Source organism: Pinus tabuliformis, chromosome 2_1, assembly GCF_031772625.1.
Source record: "Pinus tabuliformis cultivar Carrire ecotype Pingquan chromosome 2_1, CPIR1, whole genome shotgun sequence".
Classification (NCBI taxonomy): domain Eukaryota; kingdom Viridiplantae; phylum Streptophyta; class Pinopsida; order Pinales; family Pinaceae; genus Pinus; species Pinus tabuliformis.
The window spans coordinates 895,308-921,778 of record NC_142299.1 but is presented as its reverse complement, the minus strand read 5'-3'; the positions used below and the strand labels follow the sequence as shown (position 1 = coordinate 921,778).

At 39.9% G+C, this 26,471-nt stretch overlaps 1 protein-coding gene across 5 annotated transcripts in view; it reads left to right on the top strand.

The window, feature by feature from the left end:
- The window catches only part of LOC149198390 (putative phosphopantothenoylcysteine decarboxylase), a 175,392-nt gene that overhangs the window by 56,724 nt on the left and 92,197 nt on the right, over window positions 1-26,471 (top strand). For 3 of the 5 annotated variants that reach the window (XM_089402049.1, XM_089402047.1, XM_089402048.1), the window contains one exon: window positions 17,633-18,021. In XM_089402049.1, the coding sequence (XP_089258175.1) occupies window positions 17,647-18,021 (375 nt within the window). In that variant the 5' untranslated portion in view covers window positions 17,633-17,646. Of the gene's footprint in view, window positions 1-17,629; window positions 18,022-26,471 lie in introns of all 5 variants that reach the window. The other 2 variants (XM_089402052.1, XM_089402051.1) reach the window with 1 other exon arrangement.

Here is a 26,471-nt window from a genome sequence, read left to right as displayed (position 1 = left end):
AGCGACAACAAAACCCATTTTGAGTGCTTTGACAACTTTTGAGGGCTTAGTAGGCATTTTCTAATGCTTTTAACTCATTCCTAGACACTTTCTAAATTCCTCATTGTTGTGGTCCTACAGTGTTTATTTGGTATAGTATATATGGAAATCATAGATACGTAAAGAGATACGAAGGCTAGTGACAATGTTGCTCAAATCACATTAGAATATCCATATGTGCTCTTATTGTTGTGAATGCACCCGATTATGTTGGCTCCATGGCTTGTTAAGATTCTTTAGCACATGGTAACAATCATACTTTGATTGCTAACCTACCCACTCAGGAAAAAAACAAAATTTTAATCTTTATCAAAACTGAATAATATGGTAGCAAGTAAACATATTCAAAACATAAATCAAATCTCTATTTGTTACTCTTGAAAGAAAAAATTTGACTGAAAGCTTCCACCTCCACAATTGATACACTACATCATACACTTAAATTGAAATGAATAAAACCTATGTCCTCGCCTTCTCCTTTATACACTAGGAGGTACAATGAATGTGGACTCATGCATAATAGTGTCCTAATTGGAAAGAACCTAAACCTTAGATCTATTCTTGGACTTGGGATTAACACCTTGAACCTGTATGAAAGAACTATTCTTGGGAAGTTGTCCCCATGTTTGGAGAGTACAAGTATGCATGTATGCATCTCTCTCTTCTAGGGATCTACACCCCAATTATTCTTGGAAATTGTCTACATGCTTAACAACCTAAATAACTATGCATGCAATTGCTAACTAAAGCAACCTTTAAAATATAAGTGAATCGCTAAATATAAAAAGTATCTAAAATTAGGATGGCACATGCACCCTCTCTCTCTCTCACTCCCCTCCATAGATGCCCCTATACCTTAATTGCTGATGTATGGAATTGTTTAAGGAGGACATACTATTGTTCTTGTCATTAAGGCTATTGTATGAAATCTTTGTTGGAGTTCTTGCCACTGGATCTTCTCTGTATGTTCCTAGATCTTCTTTGCTTGTCACTGTCATTATTAGTGCTTTGTTGGACACTTCTTAAGGTACTAAAGGTCCAACACTTCCTCTTCTTGAGGAAAGTGTTCTCGCTGAACATAAGATACTCCCTCTATCTGTGGAATCTCCCCTTTTCTTGGGGCTTTGTCAAATAGTTGACCATCAATAAACTTGAAGAAACGTGAATTTTGATCATTGCATCCTTATGTACTTTGAACTATTGTTAGAATCTTCAAGGTGACAAACCTTTTATACAAGGAACATTTCATCAAGAACTTGCTAACCTTGTTTGTCCTTGATGCAGTCTTCACTAGTCAAAACTTTCTCAGATGATCATAAATGGTTTGGCACTATTATCCCTTGACATTTAGGGATAACTAAAGGATTTTTTCCACTTGTGTTTTTCATCACAATCAATAGTTCCATAAATGGGATTTATGGTTTCCCATGAACATTTGCCCAAAGATGCTCCTTACATTTACTTAGCTTACTTTCATTTTTGATTATGCATATGAGGCTTGATATATTAAAGCCTATGTCACCTAGTTCAAGTTTGAATTCAAGTTCGACGACCTTGAAGTTTGAAGAAAATTCGACAATGAAAATTTGAGAATAAAATTCAACATGTTACAAAATTCTGAAATATATATGAAAAATTTGTTTCTCTCATTAGAAAACAAACCATCTAGCAAGGCATTATTTAATTATTAGAAGTGCATATTGTGTATATATAAAGTGACTTATAACAATCACTAAATACACCATAACTATGGAGATATGCCTGTGTATGCTAAATTTTCTTAGGGCTATATTGTACTTTGCTTTAGATAGTTGAATTTCTTCACTTGCATATTAAATTCACCCCATAGCATCATATCCTTATTCAATTTTACAACATTATTCCACAACATATGCAATTATATAGAAAGAACAACATCATCATCAATGCAACGGAACATAAAGGAACAATAGAAGAAAAACATTCACACATAGAGACACAAAGATTGGTTGGAGACCAGGGCAAAACCCACTATGGGGAAAACCCTTTCAAATTCTTCTTATTATTAGATTGCCATTGAATGATTCATCAAAAGAGAGAGTACAATGATCCATATCTTCATCCATACAACTATCTATCAAAAACAACTAAACAACATCATTAGATGAACCCAACAATATGTAATTATATAGAAAGAACAACATCATCATTAGTGCAGCGAAACATAAAGGAACAATAGAAGAAAAACATTCACACATAGAGACACAAAGATTGGTTGGAGACCAGGGCAAAACCCACTACGGGGAAAACCCTTTCAAATTCTTCTTATTATTAGACTGTCATTGAATGATTCATCAAAAGAGAGAGTACAAAGATCCATATCTTCATCCATACACCTATCCATAAAAAACAACTAAACATCATCATTAGATGAACCCAACAATATGCAATTATATAGAAAGAACAACATCATCATCAATGCAGCGGAACATAAAGGAACAATAGAAGAAAAACATTCACACATAGAGACACAAAGATTGGTTGGAGACCAAGGCAGAATCCACTACAGGGAAAACCCTTCAAATTCTTCTTATTATTAGATTGTCATTGAATGATTCATCAAAAGAGAGTACAATGATCCATATCTTCATCCATACAACTATCCATAAAAAACAACTAAACAACATCATTAGATGAACCCAACAATGCCAATAATCAAAACCTTGCTTCAGAAGCCTGTGGTCAACTGTCACTATCTGCGATCAACTGCTAAACGCTGTTGTCAACAGAGGAAATCTTCAGTCAACTGTAAAATTCAACCCTTAGGTCCCAACCATAGGGATGACGTGATGTGTGTGCAGCTGAAAGGCTTCAACAACATAGATGAGTTGATCTGCATGTGGTTGCAACCGAAAATTGCTTGTGACAAGCCTGCGGCCAGAAACCAAAACCCTAGCACATGTGTGAGCTTCGAACCTTGCAATCTTAGACCTGTGCGAGCGAACTTCCACGAACCATCTGTTGATTTGTGGTAGCATCAGATGTGCTCTAGCCATGAAAATTGGTGGAGAGCCTAACGCACATGAGATCTCCAAGACTCAGAGAATCGTTTGGGGAAATTCTAGCCAGATGAAAATATATTAAAATAATTAATATTTTTAATGGGGTTCCTAAGTCGAAACTTAGGAAAATTAAAATATTAGTATTAATATAAAATGGGTGAGAAAGTTCTAAATAACAAGGATAAAGCCAGTTCTAATCTTAGTCGTTGATTAGGGACTTAATCTCGGCCGAATCATTCGTCAACACGAAAAGTATAAGAGGAGGCTTAAGGGTCAGTTGGAGATACACCAAGTTGATTAGTCGGTTCGATTTTTTAGGGTGAGGTTTGCGGAGAGAATCGAGCCAGTGATCTGTTGCAACGAGGGGCAGTTCGGCAAGAGGTTGAGAATGCATGGTAGAGAGAGTGCTAGAGAGAGCGTAAAGGCAGCCTGGGCTGACGCAGAGGCTTGGAAGGCCAATGCTAAAGGTGCAGGAGGCCGAGAAGCTGACGTAGAGCTGACGCAAAGGCTAATAGAGTTGACACTGGGCAGAAGGAGCTGCGTTGTGGTGTTTCTGTGGGGCAGATTGAGAGCTGAGAGGCAGACACAGAGCTATAGAGGGTGACGCAGTCCCTGGAGAGTGACATAGTTCCGGAAAGAAGAAGAAGCTTGGAGCAGCTTTTGCTATCCAGTTGAGGAACAATCGAAGTCACTGTGGGGTCAATCATCCGGTTGCTGATTAGACAAAATATCTGTCTCCGGAGCAAGGTGCTTTTGCCAAGGAAAATCTTTGAAGGCTGAGCCATTTCTGGCACCTTAGTTGTATTCAGAAAACTGCATAATAATAAAACCCTCATATTTGTTGCATTGGTTTTCCTGCATTGGGTTTTTCCAGGGACGATTGTCCAAAAATAACGATGTCCCTTGTGTTGTCTCAGTTATTTTAGTTGTTGATCTGTATATGTCTGAAGGCTGCATTTGTGTTTATTTTGATGTTTATATCAATAAATAACTTGTTAACGTAAAGAACGAGTAGGAGATAATAAACTAGATAATGCAACAGGGATTTCTGACTTGTTTGATTCAGAAATTTCCACATGGTATCAAAGCGATTGCAAATCATAGGAAGACTGAAGACACCAGCAGAAACATGAAAATTTGCAGAAGCAGCTATCCCGAGAGACAGTTGTTCAGAGCAGAAGCAACAAGAGAAGAGGTGACCTAGAGCCTGCGTCATCATTTCGAACCAAGGAAAGGGCCATCGCAGAGGCAGCACGAGGCAAGATAGGCTCACGAAGAGCCACATCATCTTGCTCAGCTAGGTAGGATTGGCGTTGTTGGCCGGAGGAGCAAATTCAACCTTTGCCGGGATTGTGCAGAGCTTGAAGGGCTCAAATTCTTCAGTTGCAAGGGCTTGGGGAGCTGCGAGCAGATTGTGATTTGAGGAGTTGGTGGGATGCTGTTTTTGTTGGTGCAGAACAATGTCTTAGGAGATGGAACCAAGGTAGAGGGAATCACTACCTCGATGGATTTCTAGCCAAGAAATCCAGATCCGAGTTGTAGTTGCAGAGGAGGATTGGAGACGAGCGGTTCGACAGTTGGCCAGAGGATTTCCAAGAGGGAAATCAGGACTCAAAGGGAGTCTAGAAGAAAACTTCTAGGAGGGAAGTCGAGACTCAGAGGGAGTCTCGAAGAGGAGCTAAAATGGCAGTAAATGGATTAAGGGATTGGGACAGGTTGGACAGGGCTTCCAACATTGTCATCTGGAATGCTAGGATCTTAGTAGTCCTAGATTGACATTGTATCAAGGACTATGCCTTGAAGGTAGTGGCCATCTTAGTTGACCTAGTTGAGAATGAGAAATATGAGGAGGCGATGGCGAGGGCAAAGTGCATGATCTTAGACTGGGTCAAAGATCATGTCATACCACATATCGCTGAGAAGAACACAACAAAGGAGATGTGGGACACCCTGACCTCCTTATACCAGGGATCTTTTGTGCAGAGGAAGATGCTATTGGAAAACCAATTGAGGGCATATCAGATGAATAAGGGAGAGCAGATAGATCCGTTCCTTCTCAGATTGCAGAAGATTCATGACCAACTTACTTCTGTGGGGTCTACATCGGATCCAGAGTTCATGGTAAGGATTTGCCTGAATGCGGTCTCCAAGAAGTGGGAGACATTTGTCCAAAGTATATTGGGCAGGGCTACTCTTCCCGGTCGAGAGGAGATGTGGACAACTCTTCGACAGGATGAGCTCATGAGGTTAACAAAGGCAGAGAGTAGCGAGAAAGGAATCCAAATCAAGAAAGAGGAGGAGGAGGATGCAACTCTCACATTTGTGAGACAACAGGGGCTACATAAGTGGAAAAAGAAGGATATCTCCAAGGTGAAGTGCTCCCATTGCGGGGAGCTGGGTCATTATGCATCCCAGTGTCCCAGGAAGAAAGGTAATGGAGAAGCTTTTGATTCGAAGGCAGCTCTAGCAAACATTGAGCAGGAGGTTGAGAATGATGACGATGTTGACATGAGTGCTCATACACCTCTAGAGCAAAGGTGGGGTGACATCGAGCTGTAGTCAGGAGGACTACAAAAGATGGAGGGCAGGATCCTTGAGGTACCCAAACTCTTGGAACACATCCGACTATGGGAGCCCTTAAGGACAGTAGCATGATGACAGGTGTCAGGTGGAGCAAGGTGTGATGGAGCAGTAAGCAGTGCTTGAGTGCATAAATCTGAGGCAACGCAATGGAGGTTGTAGCAGTGTGAGAGGCACAAAGGTGTTTGCAACAACGCAGTGGCAACAAAGGGAGCACATGATAGCAGCTGAGGTAGCTTCAACATCACGAGGCTTTCAGACTGACCAGGTTGTCAGTGATGGGGTGAAGTCAGTTACTTCTCAGTAATTGAGTTGCAGTGCAGCAGTTAGCACTGGCAGTGTTATGGGCAACATGTTGAGAGGGAGCTGCAGTACAAATGTAGCAGTGGCAGTGGCAGTGGCAGTGTCATGGGAAGCAGTACAGGGAGCAGCAATGCAGTGGATGTGAGGCAGCAGGCCAAGCATTAGCACAGGTATCAATGCTGAAGATCAGTGTGATGTTTCTATGATGAAGCATTACTACAACACATTCCTCGTTAAGAGGGAGTGTTGATTTGTGGTAGCATCAGATGTGCTCTAGCCATGAAAATTGGTGGAGAGGCTAAAACACATGACATCTCCAAGACCCAAAAATCGTTTGGGGAAATTCCACCCTGATGAAGAGATATTAAAATAATTAATATTTTTAATGGGGTTCCTAAGTCTAAACTTAGGAAAATTGAAATATTAATGTGTATTAATATAAAATGGGTGAGAAAGTTCTAAATAATGAGGATCAAGCCAGTTCTAATCTTAGTCGTTGATTAGGGACTTAATCTTGGCTGTTGATTTGTCAACATGAAAAGTATAAGAGGAGGCTTGAGGGTCAGTTGGAGATACACCAAGTTGATCAGTTAGTTCAATTTTCTGGGGCGAGGTTTGTTGAGAGAATCGAGCCAGTGATCTGTTGCAGTGAGGGGAAGTTCGGCAGGAGGCCGAGAATACATAACAGAGAGGTAGAGAGAGTGTCGGAGAGATAGCGTAGAGGCAGCTTCGGCTAACGCAGAGGCTTGGAGGGTCAGTGCTGAGGACGTAGGAGGCTGAGAAGTTGATGTAGAGGCTAGCAGAGCTGACGCTGGGCAGAAGGAGCTGCGCTATGGTGTTTTTGTGGGGTAGACTGAGAGCTAAGAGCCAGACGCAGAGCCATAGAGGGTGACGTAGTCCCTGGAGAGTGACACAGTTCCGGAAAAAAAGAAGAAGCTTGGAGCAACTTTTGCTGTCCAGCTGAGGAACAATCGAAGTCATTGTGGGGCCAATCATCCAGTTGCTGATTAGCCAAAATATCTGTCTCCGGAGCAAGGTACTTTTGCCATGGAAAATCTCTGAAGGGTGAGCCATTTCTAGCACCCTAGTTGTATTAAGAAAACTGCATAATAATAAAACCCTCATATCTGTTGCACCGATTTTTCCGCATTGGGTTTTTCTAGGGACGATTGTCCAAAAATAGCGGTGACCCTTGTGTTGTCTCAATTATTTCAGTTGTTGATCTTTATATGTGTGAAGGCTGCACTTGTGTTTATTTCGATGTTTATATTAATAAATAACTTGTTCATGTAAAGAACAAGTAGGAGATAATAAACGAGATAATGCAGTAGGGATTTTTGACTTGTTCGATTTAGAAATTTCCACACCATCTCATACCTGTGCGAGCCAAACCAAAGAAAGAAGAAGAATGATCATAATGCTGATGTATAAATGAGGTTGAAGTCACTTGTATTTATAGGATTCCAAGAGTGTCCAATTTGCTTTAGTGTCGATATGATCAAATGTGCACATGTGGGCTTTAATTAAAAAATACACACTTTCCCTTGTCCAAATTGAGCGCTTCAATAGTCAAAATTGGTCCTCTCGAAAAGAGGAATCTTGTCCCATTGTTGGAATTTGTCATTGAGCTGCCAAATTAACACTCCCTCTCAGCTAGGGAGAAATTCGAACTGCATCACTTAATCATCGCAATTATCGCGACTTCAAATCATATCCAATGTCAAGTATGTCATCATCAAATGTCATCACTACTCATCTCTGCGTATCTCTTGTTATTCTTGAACATTCTTGAATCTAAAAGAAGAATTTGACATTGGAGGGGAGCTTAAGAGACCACCCTCTATTCATCGGGGAGCCATTGCTACCACTCGGAATCATCTGCCAATGGGGAGCCCAATGTTACAACCCAGAAAACATCAGAGATCTTATCATTAGGGAGCCCAACTCAACCTGGGACCACATCGGGGGGCTCAATCTCAACCCGAAATGACAATGAGGAAGGTCCTACTAGACACTCTCACCTCATGTCTATGATTGTGGGGAAGGTCCTATTGGACATTCTCACCCCAAGTCATCTCATAGGGAAGCAAACACCTTTCACCCTATGTCGAGCAATAAGAGTCATTGCATAGGGGAGCACATCTCAACCCATCATATTGCCCATTGATCTTCCCAAAAATGACCCTCAAGGGTCATGTGGTAGAACACTTGCATCATAATCAACTTGGGTTGTACACCTCCAAGCAATCTCTCAACCTGTTGGCTAGACAGGGAGCGGTATTCCCAACAAGCCCAGCTTGTGGGTATGATGCCAATTGGGGTATACTCCGCATAGACCAAGATAGGGGAGCTAACATCTCCGAACCTATGGGTGACAGATAGGGGGAGCAACATCTACGACCATATTGTCCAGAGATCCCTCAACCCCAGGAGCCCTCCATCTCAATTTTTCACCTTGCGAGCTCAGACAGGGGGGAAGTGCTGGTTCAGTGTCCTCGATCAGTGTTGCTCTTTGTAGATCAGAAATATATCATCGTGCTAATATTTGGTATCGGCTTAAACAACTCACTGAAGAGTTTAATCATAATAGTAGCAGTCTCCTGTTCATGCAGGACATCAAATCAAATATAATATTAGAACAAATATATATCACAAAAAGGATACTTTATTCATCTTCCCTCTCATAGAGGCGACAACCACAAGCCTAAGCTTGTTTCGAATAACAACATTGTCTTAATATATGAAGATATCTCAGTCCCAACTATATACAAAATTCTCTACTAATTAGATCCCATTCATTATTATCACAATGTATCCTTGTCATATCCAAACTTGCTCAAACAATTCTCCAAAGAGCTTCTTCCACTTGCCTCACGACTAGCCATGCTAGCAACATTGTACTCAACCTCAGTCATGCTTAAAGCTTCATCCAAAAATAACATGGCAAATCTCATACTAAGGCAACACCCAGATGTGCTCATCTCATCAATAGCTATCCCAAACAACATTAGTACATCCATGCAGTGATATATCTCAAACCAAAATTGATTGCCCCACACAAGTATCTCGAAGCAATGTTCCACCAAGACTCTAGGATGAGGGGATGCTGGGAGACGCATAAGGGGGATGTGTGGGAGTATCGTCAAATTTTAGGGAAATTTAGGGGGGACGGGGAGACATCAGGATATATAATTTTTTCAATATAGATATATATAATTCAATTCATATTCAATAATGAAAGCATAAATATATTGATCAATACATAATTGAATTAAATAATGAATTACATTGATCCATATTCATTGTTCATACTGGTACATACATCATTCATACTCCTCATTCTTCCATACATCATGAGATTCAATAATGAAATACATTGATCCATATTCATCATTATAGAATTTACATTGATTTAAAAATTAAATTTATCATTCATCATTCTAGAATGTAAATTCATTTAAAATTTAAATTCATCATTTTGGAATCTACTTAGTACTAAGAAAAATAAACTATAGTAGATAACCAATGTTATTGGAACCAAACCGGTGATGGAACCAGAAAGCCCTCTAAACCTAGAATTGGTCGAAATTGGATTGGAACCAGTAAAAAAATCGGACCATAAAACTAGTCAACCAAAAGACATAAACTTATCAAATTTAAAGAAAAACATATATATTTATGTACATCCATATGAATCCAAACCATTTATACACAAATAAGTAAAAGTTCTTATTTATATAGCATGTAATGGTGCACATACCCAAAATAGCAATGAGTGCAATCTATCTTTGAATCGAAAATACATCAACAAACAAGCTCTCGATGTCCTCTAGCATAAAAAAAAAATCATGCTACAACAAATACCTACATATCATCAAAATCATTACCTATATTGGGATCTTCGTCATCAATGTCACCCTCTAAGCATTAAAATAAGATAGAAAAAATGTAGCATGTCAAGTCAATATTTTATTTGAGTGATAAGTACATTTTTAGTAGGGTCATGATAGAGGAGTTCAACAACCAATGCCACTAACATCAAGGTACATAGAGGGCTTGGTGCTCTTGATTAAATACTAGTTCCATACCCTTGTACATGACAAAATCCAATGGAAATGTTGCAATCCCCTCGATCCTGAAATCCTGAAAAATTGTTAAGTCTGCTGGATTTTGAGTGAGATCTAAAATTCTACTTTCTCATTATGAAATTCAGTGAGGTTAGAACCACTCTCAAATATTCTGAGTCATTTCATGGTAATGTTAAAAATTTAAGTAAAAGGATGACAATGAAAGATAAAGGAGAATGTCCTAGGTAACACTTGGGTGGCGAGCAATGTTTTTAAAACCGGAAGCAGTGACTGGACCGGTCCACCTAGTGAACCAGTTTACTGACCAGAACTGGTCTAACCGAGACTGGTTTGGTCTAAACGAATCGGTTTTAAAAAAATACATTAAATAATTAATTTTTAATGAAACAAAACTATTTTTAAGATGTAAAACCATGGTTCCAAGCCAATAGAGACAAAATATGCAAAGTTTGCTCATTTATATACCATGTAAAGGTGAATATATCAAAATGGCACTGAGTGCAATACATATCATCGACAAAATAGCAAAATACATAAGAAATGAGGCTCTAAATGGCCTATAAAGTCCAAAAACAATGCTGCAAGCTATGAGGCCATTGGCCTACTACAAGTCTACAGTGTACACTGTACACATGATCAATCATCAAGTTCATCACCACTACTAGACATAGGATCATCATCAGGAGCTACATAGACATCATCTCGTTCAGAGTCTGAGGATGCCTCAGCTTGATCTGCAACCTCAGTATCAATGCCACCAATGACAATAGAAGTGGACCTAATGGAAGCATGAGTTTGTTGACCTGCATGACTAGTGCCTTCCTTTGGTTCTTTGCCTTTCCTTGATGCAACTACTGATCCTGGTTTTGATGCCGCCATGTCGATATCAAAATCAGCCTCAAACACAAGATATTCAGTCTCCTCCACCCATTCTGATGTTAGATCAATATCGTCCAACAAAATGGGATCTAGATCAGGTGTTTTGCTCATCATTTGGTTCCTCCTCAGTTGAAGGTTGTATTGTACGAAAACAAGATCATTTAACCGTTTTTGTTCCAAACGGTTTCTCTTCTTCGTGTGTATGCACTCAAAAATAGACCAATTGCGCTCACAACTTGAAGCACTGCAAGTTTGACTAAGGACTCTAATTGCAAACCTTTGCAATTGAGGACATTGGCCACCAAATGACTCCCACCAATGTGCTGCAAAGAAAAAGACATTAATTAGTAACTTAGTTTATAATTTGATTTGTAAAGAACGTAAACAATTTTAACTTGAAAAGAAAAACAAATTGGAAATTGGAATTGCTTACCTGGTTGGTCCACATCTCTTGCCATCTTTGCCAAGTTTTTGCCAAAAGTACCACCTGCCATATTGAAAACAGTAAGTAGTCTATGTATTTCCAACTGGTCTACATGGCTAGGGACCATGCGCTCCAACCAATCAATCAATCTAGCTCTAACCTCCCCATCATGCAGATCTCCTAGCCGATTTTTATAGTGATACTTTGGGTTCAAAAAATACCCAACTGCATGTATAGGACGATGGAGTTGATTGTTCCATCTGGTATTAATGATCTCCCATATACGGCCATATTTAGCTAACTTGTCTTTCTAAGCTGCCCGTATCTGCTCCTTTGCTTGATCCATAGCCTCATAAATGTAGCCCATGGCCAATCTTTTCCCATCCACCAACCTTAGCACCTTAACAAGGGGCTCGGTAATTTTCACAAGCTCTAGAGACCTTTTCCAAAAATAAGTGTCTAACACTTTCTTTTTGGTGTCTTTTCCATCTGGTCTACGAGCCCACTGAGATTCAAACCATTCTATAGAGGAAAACATTTTCTACAAGTTTTTATGTTGACCATTGAGACATTGCAAGTGCAACGTGAGGAAGTGAGTTGCAAATCTCGTAATTGCAGGCCTAACAAGCTCTTTGCCCCCAGTGCATTTCCTCATTAGGCTCAATACCCATGAGTGGTTGTAAATGTATTTTGTAATGCACTTGGCATGCTGTACAGTGTTTTTTACCCACTCCACTTTGCCTATATCTTCAAGCATGAGGTCCATGCAATGTGCAACACGTGGAGTCCAAAATATGGTCTTATATTTGGTCATAAGCATCTTTCCAACAAGAACATAGTTTGAGGCATTATCAGTGATGACCTGCACAATGTTCTGCTCCCCAACTTCCTGAATAATGTTATCCAAAAGATCAAATAGAAGGGCTGCATCCTTTACCTTATCAGATGCATCAACTGATTTCAAAAACATGGTTCCTTGAGGGCAAGAAACAAGGAAATTAATGATAGTGCGGTTCTTTCCATCGGTTCATCCATCTGACATGATGGAACAACCTGTTTTGAGCCATGAATCTTTAAAATCAACCAAATACTCATCAATGGAAGATATCTCTTTTTGCAAAAGAGCTCCCCTCAAGTCATACATACTAGGGCCTTTGAAGCCCTTTCCTGCAGTGATAACAGAGTCCCACATAGCTTGGTAATAAGGTGAGCGAGCAGCATTAAATGGGATATTTGAATCATACCACCATCTAGCAATGTATTGATGAGAAGTTTCTTTGCATTGTCTTTTCCAATGTTGATCCAAAGTGGGTTGAGAACTTGGCTGGGAGGAAGTGGGATTAGAAGAGGCAATGTTGGCAGAAGATGAGAAATAACTTTGGATGTTTGTTCTCTTTGTTCCTTTTGATGGTTGGCCAAAAGAAGGATGAACATAGTGAAAGGGGTCATTGGTGGAAGGGATAGAAGAGGAGTTTTGAATCTCATAATCATCACACCCACTCTCTCCAATGGCTTCTAATAATTCCCTCTTCCTTGCAATGTCATCTTGGATGGCCTTTTGCCTAGCCTTATCCTCATAAAATTTTTCAAGCTTGGAAATGTATTCTGCCCTAATAGGACCTAACAATGCATTTGGTGCATCACATGGCTTTACTTGGCCTCTTATCCCAACCAAGTGTTGTTTCAACCTAAGAATACCCCCACCTCCAGTAGATTTATGGCATAATTTGCATATCATTTTTCCATCAATTACATCACAATGAGCCCATGCACTGTCCTTTCCTTTTGGAGCCATGTTTGCTTGAAATAATAACAATTTGCAAAGAAATCTGCCATTAAAAAAAAATTGCAGCTAAGCAACATGGAAAACCAAAGATAAATGTAGGAAAACAAATGCACATGCAAGCTACAAAATTTGATAGCATAGAGCTAGAGAGTTGATAGCATAGATGATAGATCATAGAAGTGAGAAGTTTATAACACAAAAAAAATTAATTCATGGACAACAGTCAAATGAGGAATTTTCAAGTGCATATCCTTACCTGGAAATGCAAACTAGCTTCCTTAGCCTCCTCTTGAAGATGGAAACTCCACTGACAGCTACACACTGTCTCCAAAATAGCTCCAACTCCAACTCCAAGATGACTACTTTAGCAAAAACTCAACACTCTCCAAGTGTTAAATTGGCAACTAGGGCCAAACACTATGTGGGTCAGCTTATTTATGGCAGCTGATATTTTTGTTGGATCCCTCTTGTCAAGAGGTGTAGGATTGATCCAAAGATCATCCGATTCCGATAAGTATTCATGGAGATATGAATTTATTTTGTTTATGTAATTATTATCAAGCCGACCAGCTCTTATGTAGGCTCTAGAAGCCCAGTCGACGTGTCTATTCAACCTCTACGTTTTTAGTATAAATAGAGGAGGATTTGAAGTCATTTGGTAACTCACTTCAAGTGATCTCCTCTCCACGTCTTGGGTTTTTGGAGAAGGAGATTCACACTAGATTACGCTGGCCTAGTATGATGCCCTAACGGAGAACGCAGTCATGAACTTATACGCTGTTCTAAGCAGCCCTAAACGCAGTTAATGGGTGCCTTTATATAGAGGATCATATACGCTGTTCATAAAGGATTATATACGTTGTTGTCAAGGCGCAGATCATAGAGTATCTTACACACAGATAATGATGACACACAACCATACGCTGGGAACGCAATATATATATGCTTCGTTGTAGAAATATTATGGAGCACAATATCTATATATATATATATATATATATATATATATATATATGCGTTGTTCTTAAGGAACTTACACGCTGTAAGATAAATGGTGGACGCAGTAATAAAAGGACACAGTCAACCGCAGTCATAATTCCACAGTCCTGAGGTGTAGCTGGAGTTATGTATACGCTGTGCAATCATACGCTGGGCAGTCATGTCATACATTGCAGTTATGGTTATATACATTCGCTGGACAGTCCTGTACACATCGCAGAGGTTATATATATACACGCAGAGGTCCTGTACACATTGCAGAGGTTATCTATATTCACGTAGAGGATGCCAAAGACTCTTATATATACTCACAGATGTCTCTTATGTATATTCGCTGAGGTTGCAGAGGTTTTTCGCTTTGGTATATGGTCTCGCATTCGTCTCTCTAATGTGGTATGGCATTCGCATGATATCCCTAGTTATAATGGCATATGATCACAATACTGTGATGGTATATGATATTGCTTTGGTGTGAAAACTGATACAAAGATGTATGGCATCAACGTTATATAACAGGTTCTCGATATGTATGATCTTGCTCCAGTTGTATATAGGGTCTTAATATGTATGTGGTCTTGATATGTATGGTCTTTATATATATGCTAGACTGTACATACGATGGGCAGTAATCGCTGGACAATATACGCTATAGTACATAAGTTATATATATACGCTGGACACATATATATAACGCAGTCTTGGGCAGCAACATGATATATTGTGGATGGGCTGTACAACGAATACATGGAGCATGGGCAGTAGCATGATGGGCAGCACTATGAGATCATGTGCATGGGCAGCACAATGATACATTAGCAGGGGCAGCAGCATGATGATGATGCACATTAGTTTGAGCAGCGTTATGATGCATAAGATCATGGACATGGATGATGATGATGCACATTAGTTTGAGCAGCGTTATGATGGATAAGATCATGGACATGGACAGCCGCATGATGTAGTATGCAATGGTGCAACTAGAGAACCAGATGCAGCATGATGATAGGTATCAGTTGAAGCAAAATGTCTTCAACTGATCTCATCGTTATAGGAGATGATCTATGCTTAGATCTAGATAAAGTCAAAGTGTTGACTTCTGTTGTAAATGTACTCTCTCTCTCTGTTGAACTTTGAAGATAAAAGAAGATTTGATCAAAGGGTTTCCCCACACATTGTGGGGTTTGTCCCTGGCTTACGCCACATCCTGTGTCCTCTTGTCTTCTATGATTTATATTTATGTTCTATCTGCAGTTTACTTTATGCTGATGTGATTGCTAATATGGAAAAGAAATTAATAAATTGCTCTAGCATAGAACATACCTAAACTTAACACCAAGCTCACAAACAAACTCACAAACAAACTCACAAACACTTACAAACACTCCAGATTAGTTGTGTGAGACAAATGAGAGTGAGAGGGGCCTCTTAAAAGCTTGGAGAGGGTGCTTTTGGAGGGAAAACACCCTTAGTTTCCCCCCAAAACCCCTAAAACACAATCCGTATTATACTTTTTGGAGTTTACGGTGGGCGTGCCTCTAACCGGCCGGTTTAGGACGGAACCGGCTGGTTTGATACAAAACCGGCCGGTTTAGGACGAAACCGGCTGGTTTGATACAAAACCGGCCGGTTCCGTCCTAAATCGGCCGGTTAGCATCGGTTTAGGGCAAAAATTGGCGAAATGGGCGATTGAACCGGGTTTTTTGGCTGGTTTCGACTAGTGGGCTTGCTAACCGGCCAGTTATACCGGTAACCGGTTAGCAAGACCAGTTTTTAAAACTATGGTGGCGAGGGATAAGTGCAAATTACTTTGCTTTTCAGTTCGTTTGGCTGCAATTTGTTTTTCGTGGAAACTTCATTGTAAAGTTACTTTCAACGAGGTTCCTCATCTCCTTTCTCTTGGGGATTTGTGGAGTTTTAAGCAAAAGTTGTCTCTACTCTTTTGAGTAGTTTACCAACCTTCTCACGGCTGTGATGTTGCGTCCCTGGCACAAATGATGGTCCTTTTAGCTTTTTTGGACTGGGGATCTTCTGGTTCCCCCCTTGTTTGCATGATATAAGTATCTTGAACTATGTTGTACTTATTTGTTCTTTGAGGTAATATATAAAGGTTTTTATTTAGAGAAAAAGAATTAGAAATCTTTGGTGGACATAAGGCGGCCCTCCATCCTATAAGGGCCACTACTCCTCTGTACATCAAGCAATTTTCTTATAATAGAAGGTATTGCCTTCCTTTGTCATCAAGCAATATTTTGAGTCTTATATATAGAGGAAGTTCTGTCTTAGACTCTGTTTAGAAGTTTGTCTTTTCATCGTACTTCTCATCTTGCTACTTCCCATTTGCTCACATTAGTTCAAATTAGGCCCTAGCCAGTGCTAGAGATCCATAAGGATTACTTGGATCTCTAGGAATAGCATCAGAAATTTCCAAGTATATGCTGTTAGGATTCTCAAGTCTCTAATCTGAATTATTGAGTCACTGCTAATGGTTTACTTTTCTTGCATGTAAGGGCAATGTTATTGAAGCAGAGTCAGCTTCATGTTATTATCGTTGAAGTATTTCCTAGCACACTGATGGTAGTTTTCTACATCCTTTGTGTCTAACAGAAAAGAATTTGCTGCAAGGATTTATCTTTACAAAATTTCTTCATTCACAGCTTTTTGTCTTCTTTTTCATGATTATCCAATTAGAATTTAAGATTTAATAGTAATCCTATCCTGTTGAATTATCCCCTCAGCCAAAGTTTGGCATGTCTCTTAAGTTCCCTGTTTGACGTCATGTGTATTCATCTGAGAACATCTGTTGTTGCTGAAAAACAGGCACCATTTGCGAAACTGTTGCAAGCTGGGATTTAGCATTTTGCAATTTTGAACACACTAGTACACCTATCCTGCCTCTACATAGATGATCAACGGAACAAGTTGTACTTATTTCAAATCTAATATAGTATTCTTGCCAGTAATCTACATTTGCTACGTACAGGATTTGAAGGCCTTTCATATACCCATATTTTGCAAAATTGTTACTACCATGGTTAACATCTCACTCAAGGACAAACAATATTCCTTCAACATTTATAATTTCTACCGTTCTTCTGGCCTTTAGATATAAAGCCAAGAAAAAGTCTTGCATCTAATTTATATGTATTTTTACATTTTAAATAAAATTTCTTCCCTGCAGTGCTAGTTGGGCAGTTTACAAAACAAAAAAGGTACAAAACTTTTTAATAACATGCATAAAAAGTTGTGTATAGTCTCATGTTGAAATTTTTGATTATTGGAAATCACTGTTAAATATGTTATAACAGTAAATGCTGTTTACTATAAGCAGATATCAAAAAAATTGTTCAACTTTAATTACATTTAAATGCGTGGTGCATGCAATATTCCGAATACTGTGTCTTCTTGATGTGCCACAAAGCATTCATACTATTCTCAAATAAAACATTGTTTAGTGCGTTTTTCTGCCTGACTTTTTTTTTCTTTGTATTAGCAGAGAATGCTCTCCTAATGGTGGTTTTAAAAATCAATACTCTAGTGCAAAACATGGATGCAACAAGTTCTCAACCTGACGAACCTGGAAGGGATGCTAATTCATCTCAGAAACCACGAATCATTCTAGCAGCCAGCGGGAGTGTGGCAGCAATAAAATTTGGAATTCTTGCCCATTGTCTATGTCAATGGGCAGAAGTCAAAGCAGTGGTCACAAAATCTGCTTTGCATTTCATTGACAAGATGTCTCTTCCGGCTAATGTTAATCTCTACACTGATGAAAATGAATGGTCTAGCTGGAGCAAAATAGGTGATACTGTACTGCATATAGAACTCCGGCAATGGGCTGATGCTATGGTGATTGCTCCACTTTCAGCAAACACGCTTGCTAAGGTGAGCTTTATTTAATAACAAGTTCTTGCTAATTTTTGTTGTTGTTGTTGTTCTACTAGTAACCAGATCATTGTCAAATGAAGTTTTATTGATTGGGTTGTAAAACACTTGAACAAACTGCTGTTTCTTTGAGACAACATGCCACTTATATAACAGTAAATCTTACAGAATACAAATCAACTCACATCTAAGTGTAGGCATGCTAGATCTTGCTGGGATATGGTTTGAAGTTTTGAACCTTTTGGAACAAGCTACCAATATTTTTTCTTCTTTTCATGTTTATTTAGATGGTACAAATGACTGTTGTTTCCATCTTGTTAAGGTTTCGAGGTTGTTACCCAGATGTTTTCCGAGGAAACTACCTCTTTTAACTTTTGAGACATTAAGCCACAAAACAGGTGTAGCGGGCCACATGGGAAGTGGGTCACATACCAGCCCATACAAAATCTTTTATTAGAACAAAATTAAATCAGTCTAGGAAAAGGAAAAAATGCTTAAGATAAAAACCCAAAGGAAAAAGAATGCTTCTGTTTGTATATGCATTCTAATACATGCAATATAGACAACTATAAAATACACACTGCATTAGTCTGTTTGGTCTGTGTTGGTCTTTGGATAGTCACAGGGTTCTACATTTTCAATATATACACAATGTAGTATATACTGACTATATATGGATTATATAATGGCTGAACTATATAGATGTAAAAGGAAAAACACCATAGATAAAAGAACCAAAAGGAAAAATAATGCTTCTGTTTGTATATGCATTCTAACACATGTAATATTTACTGATACGTAAGTACACACTAAAATACTTTGTATGTATTAGATAAAAGGTTTTACATTTTCAGTATGTATGGACTATATATAGATTATAAATTTATATAATGACTGAACTATATAGATGTAGTATGTATTATATGTGCGTGTGCATATACAGCATCTGGTGGGGTGATAAAAATATCGTGGATCTCTGGTGAACACTTCACTGAACCCTAATCTAGTATAAACCTTGAATATAAATATCACATAAAGAGAGTGAACCCATGAACAAAAGAACAAGAAATATGGTGCCCTTAGGAAAAAGAATCAATCGTAATTGTTTCCAAGATGATGATACAAAAGATTCATAGGGTGTGTATTTATACACAACTTTACGAGGTGGATTGCATTCCCCCATAAGGGGGTTATGGCCCCGCACATAAATTCCTAGGTTTGTCTTAGCCACCTAGAATCATATTAAGTAATGTTGACTGGGCTAGCTATTAAACCATAACTTAGTAATCCAATAACGAGGGTGCTTAGCCATAATGTCAAGTAACCACAAGTGAGAACTACCATCATTTCGTGTTAAAATTGGCAACTAGGGCCAAACTCCATGTGGGTCTACTTATTCATGGCAGCTGATATTTTCTTGGATTCCTCTTGTCGAGAGGTGTAGGATTGATCTAAAGATCATCCGATTCCGACATGTATTCATGGAGATATGAATTTATTTGTGTTATGGGACAATTTGTCAAAGTCGGCCAGCAACCAAATTGCCCCCACTTGTGCTCAATGTTTTAGTGTAAAAAGAGGTGGCTTGCTACTCATTTGGACACACACTCTTCTTGTGATCTCTTCCTCTCCACTTTTATTTGGGTTTTGGTGGAAGGAGTCGCTAAGAGAATACTCTCCTCTGGAGAGTTTGCCCTAACTCTAGACACTAAGAAAGTCTATACGCTGCCCTAAGAGGAGTTACCCTAGCTCTACTTACAGTCAAAAGGAGAAGGCATCTACGCTGTCTTATATGCAGTCAAGATGAGGGTCTCCTAGCAGCAAGGAGGGAGTTTCTACATGCCACTCAACGCTGTCCAAAAGAAGTCTAAACACTGTCCTAATACACAGCAAAGGAAGCTACTTTAACGCAGGCAAGGAGGCACCTTTATCTAAGCCCTAAAGGAGATCTAACTACAGCTATACCTCAGCCCTAATACGCTGTCCTAGGCTGCATTCATTAAGGGTTTGAATGCAGCAAGGGGAGGCCTTTTAGCAAGCCCTAACTGCAGTGCTAACAAGTGTTTTATGCTGCTGTTCTAAAGCCCTTATCACAGGTCCAGCAATGATACTAATCCGCTGTCCTAAGAAGACTAGCCGCAGGTCTAAAAGGGAGTGTTAGACTCAGTTTAGCAGCCCTATACACAGCTGCAAGGAGGCCTAGAAGAGGCCCTAATCTCAGTCTTACTGAAGCCCTAATTCGCTGTGCAAAGAAGCCTAGCAGCAGTAGTTAAAGACTGCTGTTCTAAGGCATGAATTAGGTATGTTTGAGAGCAGCTGTCTCGACATTAGAGGACTGAAGGAGAAGCTGTTCTTTTGACCTGTTGAAGGAGTCTGCTACTATGGCCTAGCTGCTCTGCTAGGCTGCAAGCCATAGCAAGCAGCTAAGGCTGGTAATTGGATACAGTATTGTAGTGCAGCACAATGGATGCAGCATGAGTGTGATGGTGCAGCATGGTGCAGAACAGTGATGATGGACATGGTATGATGGTGCAGCATGGTGACAATGAACGCAGCACACTGTTGGATGCAGTATGGTTAATGCAACACACTGTTGGGTGCAGCATAGTGATCATGAATGGTGCAACATGGTGCAGCATGGTGTAATGAAGTGCAGCACAGTGATGGGTGCAGCATGGTGATGGAATCACCTGTGTTCAGATCAGCTACCTCATGTGTTATCTTCTTAGTGAAAGATCTCTGCTCTTATTTTGTCAAGTCAAAATGTTGACTTCTGATGTATATGTGCTATCTCTCTCTCTGCTAAACTATTGAAGAACATAAGAAGAATTGATCAAGGGTTTCCCCACATTGGGGTTTGTCCCTGGCTGGCGCCATATATTGTGTCTCCTTGTCTTGGCTTGTTTTCTGCGATTTATGTTTATGTTTTATCTGCATTTTACTATCATGCTAAATGTGATTGCTAATCTGGAATTGATATTGAGCTAATATGGAAAATTGAAGTAAATTTGCTCTCAGCATAGAACATACCTAAAATTAACATTTCGTCATCCCTTTCTTAATCTGAGCATGGGATAACGGAGAAAGATTATAGAGTGCAAAAGGAGTGGGCATATATCCCAACTCAATAGTGAAACAATCACCAATGTAATGAAATAGAGTGGGTTTGTGATGACCAAACTCAATACAAACATGGAAGGGTTTATGAATGCCCAACCATCATCAACATAGAACTGCTCCACTCCTGCGGAAATGCTACTACATAACTGAACAAAGTGTTGGACATTGGGTTCAACGCTCCCCGTGTGTTTCATGACATGGACTAACTGCCTCTCGTGGATCCTAACTCTGGCGATTGTAGCAGAGACTAATGCCTGTGGGTTTTGGTCTAACGACAATTGTGATTCCAACAAGTGGTATCAAAGCGACAGGTCTCGAGTTCGAAACTCACCCAGCTCGCGCTGGGAGGGAGATTGTTGGACATTGGGTTCAGTGCTCCTTGTGTGTTTCGTGACATGGACTAACCGCCTCTCGTGGATCCTAACTTTGGTGATTGTAGTGGAGACTAATGCCTGTGGGTTTTGGTCTAACGGCAATCATGATTTCAACACAAAGCTCGAATAAATTTTAGAGCTTGAACAACATTGAGAACTTTGGACCTAGTAATACAACAATGGGGACACTTAGTCATAATATCAAGCAACCACACATGAAGATTACCATCATTCCAACAGTGTACACACATGTATTCATATTACTGTTTCTCTATTTCCTAAAATTTGGGAGGCTTCTTTCTGAAACTGTTTCCATTTCATAAACTTTGTCCTTTCCCAGTATTACGAAATTTAGAAAACAAGGGAAGGAAACCCTTAAATTGAGGAGTATCAAGACAATTTCTGATTGCCACTTCTAAGGCCAAGGATAAAGGACCAAGGTTCATGATACTTTATGCATAATGTAATTTAACTGAATACATAAATAAAATTTCTACATTAATCATTGTAGAAATAAAACAGTAACATACTAACAACTATAGAGACTTGTGATAATAAGTTGGTAACGACGGCAAAGTGCCCTTTAAAAGGGTAAAGGTGCTGGTTGTATCCCTTAATAGATATATGAGTATTGAATTTTTATATGCATGTGCATAGATCCTTTCATAGAAATCCAAAATGATGGGTCATGACTCATACCACATACAAAAGTTATTCCTATTAAGACTATTGTTTTTTTGGGTAAAAGAAAAATATTCAATGTGGTCCAATTCTATAAAAATTGTAAGGTAAAGAGATGAACGACCAGTGGTCATGAGAATTTAACTTTCAGGTTCGAAAATATGAGATTACATCAATTATTGCATCAATTTTTCCTTGTAGTTATCCTGATGGCTATGCCATCAGGTGCTTGTGATTTTGATGGCAGTTGAAAAGATTATGAATTTGCTCCTAAAGTCATATCGGCTCACCCTCAGTTCAATTCGGCTGATTATGGAGGCTCAGCGTGGCCTTGAGTGGCTCAGTTTGGCCCCGAGTGGCTCTGCGTCCCTCTGCGTCAGCCTACGTGAGGGCTGCGTCTCTCCTCTGGACTGCGTCTCTCTCTGCACTGTCTCCCATTGTCCCTGCGTCACCTCCTCCTCAGTCATTGCTTGCTGCTGATGCCCTCCTCTTCCTCCACCCTGCAACTCTCCCTCTGAAATTGATCTCCTTTACTTGAGAATCGATTTTCCTAGAGACACTGAGTATCTATCGGTGTGTCTCCAAATGATCCTCAAGTCTTCTCTTATACTTTTCCTGTTGACGAATCAACGACCGAGATTAAGTCCCTAATCAATAGCTAATATTAAAACAGACTTGATCCTCATCTCTTAGAAGCTTCTCACCCTTATCTTTATTAATACCCATTAATAATTTTATTTTCCTAAGTTTAGACTTAGGAACCCACTAAAAATATTAATGATTTTAATAACTCCTCATACGGGTGGAATTTCTCAAAACGGTTTCTAGGTCTTGGAGATCTCATGCGTCGTAGCCTCTCCTCCAAATTTCAAGGATAGAGCATATCCGATGCTATCAAAAATCAACACTCCCTCTTAGCGAGGAATGTGCTCTAACAATGCTTCACTATAGAAACATCACACTGATCTTCCACATCAGTACCTGTGTTGATGCTTGGTCTGCTGCCTCACATCCCCTGCACTACTGCTTCTTGTACTGCTGCTCATGACACTGGCACTGGCACTGTTGCCCCTGTATGGCAGCGCCCTCTCAACATGCTGCATCATGCTGCCCATAACACTGCCACTGCTAACTGCTGCACTGCAACTCTTGACACTTATCCATTTATGCTACTGAAATGGATTCTTTACCATCACCATCTTCTCCCTGAATTAAACAAACTTTGTTCTTCCTAGAGCCTTGGTGAGGATGTCTGCCACCTGTTCTCCTGTAGGAGTATACCTCAACTGTATTGCTCCTTGTTGGACATAATCTCTCACAAAGTGATACCTGATATCAATGTGATCGACCGATCATGAAATACTCGATTCTCAGAGAGCTTGATGCAACTCTGATTATCACACATGATCCTGGTCGCTTCAATCCTTATCCTGAATAGATTCACAAGCAGTTTCCTAAGCCATATGGCTTCGCACAAAGTTGTGCTAGTTGCGATATATTTTGCTTCAGCTGAGCTCAAAGCCACAAATTTTTGTTTCCTACTACACCAGGGGGTCATTCCTGATCCAATATTGAAACAATACCCAGTTGTACTTTTTCGATCTACTGAACTTCTATCCCAATCTACGTTAGTGAACCCACTTAGCCTGATGTCATTGCCTTTGGTGTACAATAGTCCATGCTTGACTGTTCCTTGTATATACCTGAGAACATGTTTGGCTGCTGCCCAGCGTGCCCTCTTAGGTTCCACCATGAACTGACTGAGGGTGTTGATAGCGTAACAAATGTCTGGCCTTGTATTGACCAGATACATCAGGGACCCTATAAGCTGCTTGTACAAGGTGGGATCAATGTCTTTATCTTCTGATGCATCAATATTCTTCCAGTTGGCGATCATTGGAGTAGCCATAGGTCTACAGTCCTCCATCCTGAATCTCTTCAAGATTTCTATAGCATATCTCCCTAGTCCAAGGAAGATCTCACCCTTCTGCTACCAAACTTCCAACCCCAGGAAATAATGCATCTGTCCCAAATCCTTCATGTTGAATTCTGTGGCTAGGTTCTTCTTGCAGTCTTTGATGAGCCTGGATGATCCTGTTAGGAAGAGATTATCCACATATAACACTAGGATTAGAGGCTCATCCTCTACGACCATATAGTAGAGATTAGGGTCTGCGTCACTCTTGATGAACCCCATCTTCTGCAAGTAGCCATCAATTCGATCGTACCATGCTCTAGGTGCCTGTTTAAGCCCATACAAGGCTTTCTTTAATCTGCATACATGAGATTTCTTCTCATGTGTCTCAAAACCTTTTGGCTGTTCAATGTATAATTCCTTTTCTATTACCCTGTTCAAAAATGCCGTCTTGACATCCATCTGATGAATCTCCCACCCCATCTGTGCCGCAAGAGATATCATGGTTCTAATAGAAGTATACGTCGTTACTGGGGCGAATGTTTCTTCGTAGTCTATCCCTTCCTTCTGAGCATACCCCTTAGCCACAAACCTGGCTTTGTATTTCTCCACACTGCCGTCTGCAGCATATTTGACCTTGTAGTCCATCTCGAACCTACCACTGATCTGTCCTGAGGCATAGGTTCCACTTCCCAGACATCATTGACCATTATCGAGCTGTATTCTTCCACCATAACATCTATCAATACTTGATGTTGAACGACCTCTTGAAAACTAGAAGGTTCCCCAACCTGAGCTACTAAGACTTGGTATCTGTCTGGCTGTCTTCGCTCCCTTTTATTTTTCCTGGGTGCACCAATGAAGTCCTCTGCGTCCTATAAAATCTGTTGGAGTTTTTGCCTCGTTCTTCCACTGGTAGTAGGCACATCTATCAACTCTTCCTCTTCCTGAGATTCCTCTTGTCCTGAAGCTTTGTCTTCAGGAGAATTTCTAGTACTAGTTTCTGCTGGTCGAAGTGGTTTGACCAACGACTCGCCTTTCGACTGCTCCTCATAAGGCATTTCTTGGGATTTCCTGAAAGCTTTGTCCTCCATGAACTTTACATCTCGCCGAACTACTACATTCCTACTCCCTGGAAGATAGACTCTATATGCCTTAGCATTCTCGCTATATCCCACAAGATATGCTTTCTCAGCAGTTTGATCTAATTTCTTTCTCTTTTCTTTGGGTATACGGAAATACGCTAAACACCCAAATATCTTGAAATGATTGACTTCAGGTGTCTTCCTAGTGAAGACCTTCTTCGAAGTGATTTTGCCCAATGCCCAATGTGGAGACTTGTTCTGGACATAAACTGTCGTGCTGCATGCTTCTGCCCACAGAAATTTAGGCATATCCCAATCATACAACATTGCCCTAGATGCTTCCATAATAGTCTTGTTTTTCCTTTTTGCTGCTCCATTCTGCTCCGGATTGTAGCACTCTCTTCTGATGGCTTCCTTAGCGCAAAAATCGGTAAAGTCGTTGTCAACATACTCTCCACCATTGTCTGAGCGCAACACTTTTATCTTCTTTCCTGTCAGATTCTCCACTAGAGTCTTGAACTCTTTGAAATAACCAAAAACCTCATCCTTGGTTTTCAGAAAGTAGATCCAAGTCTTTCTGGAATGGTCATCGATGAAGGTGACGAAGTATTCGGCACCACTAAGAGCTTTTGTGGACATCGGTCCGCAGATATCTGAGTGTATCAATCCTAGAACACTCTTAGCCCTATTGTTACTTTTGGAAAACGCTACTTTGGCATACTTGCCTAGAGCGCACTCTCTGCATACATCATCTCATTCGATACTTAGTTTTGGAACTCCTGATACTATTTTCCTGAGAATTCTCAGAGCCCCATGGTGTAAGTGTCCCATCCTCCTGTGCCATAGTTCATTCAAATCTTTGTCTCCATTACTGCCTATCAATGCCATTGGTGATTCTAGTTGCAACTTGTACAACCTGTTACTTCTAATTCCACTCTGGGCCTTCTTTTTCCAACTCAGGTGTTTGACATATACTTTCTCCTTAATGAAATACTTTTTCCTTAATGAAGAAAACATCATAGCCCTTGTTTTGAAGTTGAGATACGGAGAGTAAGTTCATCCCCAATCCTGACACATGTAGCACATTGGTTGCTCGAAGCCGCTCTCCTACTTCGGTTTGAAAGACCACAATACCTCTTCCTACTGGAGTACACTTTGCCTTATTTCCCATGGTGATCTGAAAATTCATTCTTTCTTCCTGATAATCTGAAAAACATTCTCGGATTCCCGTCATATGCCAAGAAGCTCCACTGTCTATATACCAAACCTTAGAGG